Below are 8,226 nucleotides of genomic sequence, written 5' to 3' on the forward strand. Positions count from 1 at the left end.
TAAAAAAAACACGTTAATTGAAACGCAATATAATGTGTTGTATGATACGATATATTATATTACCAAAAAATGTTTATGTAACTACAAAAGCGAAATCTAGATTTTTACTTTGAAGGCCGCTTCGGGGACACAACCGGAAGCAAACACTGTTCGTCGCGGTGCTTGTTTCCGGTACACTTCCTGGTTGGCTTCCACATACGTAACGTAATGCGTGTGTTTCGCTCCAGTTCTTCGCAGCCGACGTGACTTCGCCTCCGACTATGAGCGCCATCATCCCGCGGATAGAGCAGCTGTCCGCCCGCGTCATCCGGGTTCTGGGCTGCAACCCGGGCCCGATGACCCTGCAGGGAACCAACACGTACCTGGTCGGAACCGGGAAAAGGTGACTCCGGTTAACGTCTGCTGAGCTCACCTTGTGACGTAGCTTAAGTTAATATGTCTCCTATTGGAGGAATTATTGTCAAACTGTCAAACTTTGACAGTTGGGGTCGATGTCCAGATAGCGCGTGGAAAATGACGTCCCGCCAAAGTCCATTTAATTATTACTAAATTCAACGTTCCCTTGCTTGTGGGCTAAAATACATCACGTGTGGACAATAATGAACACGTTTACTGAATAACTAGTGGCCAAGGGTTATTTCGGCTATGTATTTATGTATATTTATTTGTATATTTATATGTATTTATTGATGTATTCATCTATGTATTTATTGATGTATTCATCTATGCATTTATTTATATGTTATGTATGTATTTATTTTGATTGTTTATATATATATGTATGTATGTATATATATATATATATATATATATATATATATATATATATATATATATATAAATTATCCATGTGGGTGGGTGTAGGTATACAACCAATGAGGAGGTATTATTTACAATGGTATTGAGATGTAAAGCAGTGAATGCAAACAAACAGCTATCTCTTATAAGATAGAATAATATGAACACTAAAGAGAATATAATAACACGGTATGTAATACGGCCTTTAAACAGCCAAGCTTATGGCCTTTTGCAGATTATTCCATGTGTAAGAAAGAACATGTAATCGTTCCTAACAATCTATTCTGTGAGCGAGTCATGTTGGTCGGGCGGAAGCATCTATGTGTAACATGATGATACAAAACAATTGACGTGTGTGTGAATTCGGGTACTTTTACAAGCCTGACTACCCGTCTCCACCGTGTGTTTGCTCTGGCAGGCGAGTGCTGATCGACGCTGGAGAAGCCGCCATGCCCGACTACATCAGCAGCCTGAACCGGGCCCTGCGTCAGTTCAACGCCAGCATCCAGGAGATCGTGGTCACCCACTGGCACGCCGACCACTTGGGCGGCGTGGAGGACGTCTGCAGGGACGTCGCCGGTGAGGACCGGGTGCTGCGGGACGCGTTCGAGGACCCCTGGTCCCCTGAGCCCCAATCAAAACTCCAACAACAAAAAAAGCCTCTCAGACCCCTAAGCTCCACATAACTTGGATTTTCCGGCATTTTGAATTTGGTGAAACACAATTTATTTGCGATTTCCTCCTCCACGCCGGGTCCGATTCATACCAAACTAGCTGTGCTTCATGATCAGAGATGTATCATGTAAACTGGATTGAACGTTTTTTGATATCTCATTACGTTTTTTGCATCTTCACGAAAATAAGAATCATAAACACCCCGAACAGTGACACCTAAAACCATCAGTGGGTTCCCTCATTCTTCCTTTTTCTCCTCCCCGCAGGGTCCGAGGTCCGAGTCAGCAAACTGCCTCGCTCCGGCCGGGTCGAGGGCGAGGCGTCGGGCAGCCAGAGCTTCACCTTCCTGAAAGACGGAGACGTCGTCCGGACGGAGGGCGCCACGCTCAAGTCGGTTTGCTGGAATGAGAGCGCGACGTCCAAAAAACACACCACGCGATTCCAAAAAAACAAATAACCCCCGCTTCCTTTCTTATTATCTCTCCAGGGTGCTGTTCACCCCGGGCCACACGGACGACCACATGGCGCTGCTGCTGGAGGAGGAGCAGGCGCTGTTCTCCGGGGACTGCGTCCTGGGCGAGGGCACGGCCGTGTTCGAGGATCTGCACGACTACATGAAGTCCCTGAAGGTCCTGCTGGACTCGCGGGCCGACGTCATCTACCCCGGTGAGCCAGACACTTCTTCTTTTACTACTTTTACTTCCAAACATTGCAACACCTGTATGATGCGACAGTCGTTAAAGAGTAATTTACATGTTTGAAACTGAAACAGGTCACGGCCCCGTGGTCCAGGACGCTGCCGCCAAGATCAGATTCTACATCAGCCACCGGGAACAGAGGGAGCAGCAGATCCTGGCGGCCATTCAGGAGGGAGCCGGGCGGCCGTTCTCCTCGATGGAGCTCGTCAAAGTCGTCTACAAGGTCGGGACAAAGCCGCTTTTTGTTTTGCAGCTCGGCCCAATTTAAACTGTTGTAAGACGTAGTCTCTGCACAAAGTCATAGGAATTTGGTTTTGGGGGTGTTTTTTTGGCGTTGCCCATCGGTTGGACAGTTTTTTTGATGGAGAGAAAGTAATAAACATGACCGCTGCTTCTCCCTCAGGACACTCCGGAGCACCTGCACCCGGCGGCCAACGTCAACCTGATGCATCACCTCAAGAAACTGGAGAAAGACGGCAACATCAGCCTGGGTACGAAGACAACAGTTAATATACATATCACACCTCCTACCGTCATATACTGTCACACACGCGCGATGCTGACAGTTCCTGGTAGTTTAATGATAACGGGTCCATCAGACCTTCTGCTCACTCGCTGTCATTCAAACTCTTTGTATTTATTTTTTTTCGCTCAGTGAACGAAACTTCACCGAACACCAAATGGAGGAGCAACCTGTGAAGAGGTTTCTCTCTGAATGGACTCTTTCACCACGGACGATGGAAACCCTCCACCGCTCCGCGGGTCCATAGTTCTTCTTCTGCAGTGTTGAATCATCTCCTCTAACCAGAACGATCATGGTTCCTCACATCTGATGATCAACCGAGACGTCGCTGATGAATCAGAGGTCCACTTGTGGCCTTGAACGTCTCCTCGTGGCCTCTGATGTCTCCTCGTGGCCTTGAATGTTTCCTCGTAGCCTTGAACATCTCCTCGTGGCCTCTGATGTCTCCTTCAGCTTTGCAGACTTCAAACAGACCAGCGGGAAACTCACACTTGGAGGACAGATCCCTAACAGCCGCCGTTTGAGGAGTGAAAAAAAAAATTTTCCCGAGAGGAAACGTCCACGAGATGCTTTGTGCACGAGGAGCTGAATATTTCTATTTTCACTCTTCATCTTTAACTCTATTGAAACTCGTAATTGTCTTTTTTTGTCTTCTCAGTCTTGAACGTTGAACAACTTGTTGCAGGAAACGCTGCGCGAGTCCTCCATCCAGCCACCAGGGGGCAGCCTCTGACCAGTAGATTGAATAAAGACACTGAGCAGTAAATTATGAGCATTATTATATCACTTACATACACTTCAATTTAGATGTTTTGTATTTTTTTAAAATGCAAAATAATTCAACAATATTTGATAGACAAGAAAAGAAAATGTAACGATGCTGTCGTGTTTTTATTCATATAATTATCCTGTTATTTGTGATTTTATTAGACGATCCTGAGCTTTTATCTCAAAGGTCACCACCTAACACACAGATATAAACGAACAATGTGATGAGTAATGATGAGATCTACTGGTGAACATTTGACCTGTGACACACACACACAAATACACACGCTGTGGTGAACTGACTGTTTGAGGGGTTTTCTTTTTATCATAACAAAACAGGAAGCGCTGAGAGGAGACTTATAATATATTTTAATATATTGTATGGGTCGTAATAAACATGTATATTACTGTATTATCTTTGACAGATGAGTAATACACCAGTCAAACTAAATTGATACATTGAGTTCATTTTAGAATAAATTAATAATAATTGAATTTGAAATGGTGGTATGTTGCAATGTATAACACTGTCTATACATATGAATAGTACAGTACTGGTACATTAAAATGTTTAATTAAGAAATGAGAACATGCTTTATAATATAGACAGCACGGTTTATTTTGAGGAAAACTTTAATAACATTTCTGTTTTTTATTGACACAAATACAATAATGTAGTTATTTTAGGTCTGTGTGTGTGTCTGTGTGTGTGTGTGTGCGTGTGTGTGTATGGCTGTGCATCTGTGTCTGTATTTCAATGTGTGCGTCTCTGTGTGCTAATGAGATGAGTGGAGGTGGTGGTGATGGAGAGGGAGGGACGGAGGAGGAGGGGAAGAGAAGAGGAGGAGGAGGAGGAGGAGGGGGGTCTCCTGGTAAAGATAAACAGCCGAGGAGCCTCTGAGCTAGAGGAACATGGCGGCTCCGGCCCTGGACGCCGCTCCGTCCCGCTGACCGACGCCTCTCACCGGACGGACCGCGTCCCAGCACCCATGGGTGCCTCCTCAACTCACAGGTAAGTTTCCCCTGTCATTCTCTTGACCACCCCTCCAACACACACGCGCGCATACACACACCTCTTCCATATTACCCCCCATCAGTAAAACACAAAATAACGCTTCCGGTCCGGGGGGGCTCGTATTAAGTGTCCGCACCAGTTCACGCCGAGGTTATCGCACTTTGTGGCGCATAGTTCCTCTCAATGGCGCCGCGACGTAACCGTTATCACTGATGTAGCGTGTATGGCGCTGTGGGAATAAGTAGTTGCGTCCGGGTGGAAAAAAAAAAACATAAATAAAAAAGACCCGTATTCATCGTACAGCTTATTTTGTTGTTTATGTGTTCGGCGTCTTTACATTGAGTGATGGCTGTCAGCACCGAGCCGGGTTTATCGCGAGCTTAGTCGGATAGAAAAGGCTGCTTTCCGCCAGGCTGTCAGGGCTTTTTTTTTGCTGACACAACAACAACAACAAAACCCTAAAAGTGATGTTTGTTTAACGTGTTCAGACACAGTGTGTGTGTGTGTTTGTATGATGTCGCCGTTTTAACTTTTAACGGTTACCCGTTAAAAAGCTCTTCCTGTTAATCAGCAGCGACAACTGCGGGCTTTACGTGAGCCGTTGACGTTCGCTCGCGCTCGTCTTTTCGCGGTTAAAAGTGGTGTTTTAAAGCCCCACAAACCCTCTCAAAAATGTAAACGCGTTTGTTTATTGACGGCTGTAAACGTGTAGTTGTTTCACGGTGACATATTTGACTTATTCCCGGGTTGATATTGCTGCTCGGGACTTCCTCAACCCAACTCGAGCCGCGTCAAGTGGAAAACAAGTGAAGCGGAAGCCCCGTTCTTTCACGGGTTTTCAAAATAAAACACCGATCGATATCGGTTGTTCGTTTTCTTTTTCATTTGTCAACACATTATATCACAATGCGTGTTGATAGACGGTGTAAGATGTGTGGATCCACTACACTAGCTAACTAGCTACTATGCAAAGGTGTCATGGTGCCGAAGCGGTCACAAGAGTCCCTTTTGTATTATTAGTGTTTTTTTTCTTTTTTTTGCCTGGCTTTTATTTTGAAGAGTGCGTTGACCAGCTTCCGGTTCTTTTTTCCAATCATTCCAATGTCAACTTGACACAGATTGTCGATCGTTTTGTGTGTGTGTGTGTGTGTGTGTGTGTGTGTGTGTGTGTGTGTGTGTGTGTGTGTGTGTGTGTGTGTGTGTGTGTGTGTGTGTGTGTGTGTGTGTGTGCGAGAATATACATATTTTTATTTTATACATATTACAAATAAAATATAATATAATAAACACAATATCAACAACATTATATTCCATTATTGTTTTGTTATGTTTTTATATTTATTTAAATTATTTTTTAAAGCTATTTGTTTAATATATAATACATATTTATAAATCTATTTTTTAAATGTAAAAAGTTGGAAAAATCCAATTCAAACAATGAAGATGATTAAAATAAATTATTTTAATTAAAACATATTTATCACTCAAAGCAATCCCACTGGGAATAAAAAAAGGGGAAGCAAAAAAAAAGAAGTATAATACACATTGCAGACGTGACTAACACTTGACTAGTATTTTATTTTGGAAACAAAACGTGTAAATCAAACATCTTTGCGTGTGTGTGTGTGTGTGTGTGTGTGTGTGTGATAGTTCTGCAGGAGTCAGTCCTCATGTTTGTGCCGGTTTGCCCGTCAGCTGACGTTCTGCTGGAGAACCCGTACGTGTTCCGCCCGAGTGCTCTGGACTGCTTATCTTTTTGGGCTGGACTTATGATTCTTTTTTGCTTCTTTCTTATTTGCTCGTTCCTGCACCCTGAAGTGAACTCTGAAAAGAAATGCAACGTGCACACACCGCGGTTGCCAGGTCCTGTGTTTATCCCCCCTCCCTTCGTCTCTGCGAGATAATGTGCGCAAGGCCTGCTTTGCTTTTGTTGTTCTCCCAAAGGATTATGGGTGTTTTCATGCCGCTCGATGCATTCAGTAACATGATATGCGCGTTGTGCACGCTTTGCTTTGTGTGTGTGTGTGTGTGTGTGTGTGTGTGTGTGTGTGTGTGTGTGTGTCTTCTGTTCTACCTGGATGTACCTCTATTGTGTTTTCTGCTTCATTGTCGTTTCAACTCTGCTTCAATGCACCATGCTTGTGTTTTCTTTCGTTTCTTTTGCTCCTTCTGGTTTATTATCTATATGTTTTAATACAGTTTCAATGCCAAAAGTACCTTTTAGTGCTGCAGGAATGTACTTAAGACCGAGATCTTAACATGAGATTGGCAGTTTGCCCGGTGAGGGATCCTTAGTGGCTTGAATTCACTCGACCACGTGAGGGCTCAAGTAATGCCCCGACCAATGAGGAGGAAGAGAAGGAGGAGGAAGGGCAGAGGCTTGACTGTGCAGTTCTCCACAGGTCTTATCCTCAGCAAGCAAATACATGCTGAAGAAACGTGTGCTCATCAAATCCCTGCTCCGACACGCTGGTTTTCTGCTTCCTGATCACATGGTCCGTCCGTCCAATGAGACGACGAGCAACTGTTTTCATATTTTGTTTTTGGGCTCTTGATCCCCGTCTGCCACCTCACAATAACTGCTGTATGTGTGTGTGTATGTAAGTCTGTGCTCAACCCAAGTGTGTTTGCTTATGTCTGGCTCTTCACACAGCCACCAACTAATCACTCACACACACACACACACACACACACACACACACACACACACTCTGCCACAGCCACCTGGAACTCTTGTCACGTAGCAGAGACAGTCGTCTTCCAGGTCTGATCCTCCTGTGACCAAGTGCTCTAATTAACCAGCGACAGACACACACTCACACACACACACACGCTTTCTCACACACACGTACACACAGCATGACTCCTCTGAAAGCCTCCTGCAGCGCCCGAACACGGTGATTACTGTAATATTCCCTCAGTGAAATGTATGTGCATACATTATGTGACGGCAGCGGGTTATTTTCTCTGAACTCGCAACACATCAGGTCACAATTTACTTAAACTCTTGAATCAGTCTGTGCAGAAACGGTTAAACGAGTAGCAGCGGCCCGTGAGGTTTGAGATGTTCCTTTTCCTTCAGTTCCCTTTTTATTGATTCTGCTCCTGTGATTTAAAGCTCACCAGAGAGGCGCCAAACCGAGAACATTTCATCTTACCAACGAGGACTGAAGCAGCTCTGATGTCACTGCTCTGTCTGAGCAGGCACTCCTGGTTGTATAGAAGTCTATGCTTCATGTGTTAAAGCTGCATTCTCTCTCCTGACCACCAGGGGGCGACTCCTCTGGTTGTATAGAAGTCTATATAAGTGACTCTACTTCTCTGTTGGTGTATTCCCTCAGTAAACATTGTAAACATGAGTTTATGTCTCAATCTCTAGTTTCAAGTCTTCTTCTATACAGCCTGATGTTCATTCATTCATATCAAGCTTAAAACATTCAGGTTTCTTTTTAATGAAGAGAATTCGTCCTGTACTGTAAGTACAGTCAGCGTTGCTGTGCAGCAGTCTTGCACACTGTGCTGAAAGCTGTGCAGCAGACCGGCGGGAGGAAGAGGAGGGGGGGGGGGGGGGCGCAGGTTGCATAACAAGTGCTAATTTGGTTAGCCAGAGCCGACAGCGGCTGTAATTCTCCAGCGCTGTGTCTGCAGAGCCGAGTTAAGAGACAGCGAGTCCACCGGCCTCCAGCCAGATAACACTAATAGCGTAACGAGCTTCTACGCGGCCAGAGCTCAGCGCTACGCTCACGGCT

The 8,226-nt window shown here is 44.8% G+C and overlaps 2 protein-coding genes across 3 annotated transcripts in view; both read left to right on the top strand.

The window, feature by feature from the left end:
- Window positions 1-3,460, top strand: lactb2 (lactamase, beta 2). Its single transcript, XM_068571514.1, has 7 exons — window positions 1-382; window positions 1,217-1,377; window positions 1,740-1,863; window positions 1,961-2,139; window positions 2,246-2,394; window positions 2,575-2,662; window positions 2,827-3,460. Exons 1-7 carry the CDS (start codon window positions 261-263, stop codon window positions 2,868-2,870), a joined length of 867 nt encoding a protein of 288 aa, XP_068427615.1. The 5' UTR covers window positions 1-260; the 3' UTR covers window positions 2,871-3,460.
- An 877-nt stretch (window positions 3,461-4,337) lies between these two features.
- LOC137779208 (nuclear receptor coactivator 2-like) overlaps window positions 4,338-8,226 on the top strand; it is a 32,361-nt gene continuing 28,472 nt past the window's right edge. For both annotated transcript variants that reach the window (XM_068566791.1, XM_068566806.1), the window contains exon 1: window positions 4,338-4,474. The gene's annotated coding sequence lies outside the window, so the exon portion shown is untranslated. The remainder of the gene's footprint in view (window positions 4,475-8,226) is intronic.

Source organism: Clinocottus analis, unplaced genomic scaffold (genome assembly GCF_023055335.1).
Source record: "Clinocottus analis isolate CAN_PGR_092001 unplaced genomic scaffold, fCliAna1.0.p SCAF_11, whole genome shotgun sequence".
NCBI classification, from domain to species: domain Eukaryota; kingdom Metazoa; phylum Chordata; class Actinopteri; order Perciformes; family Cottidae; genus Clinocottus; species Clinocottus analis.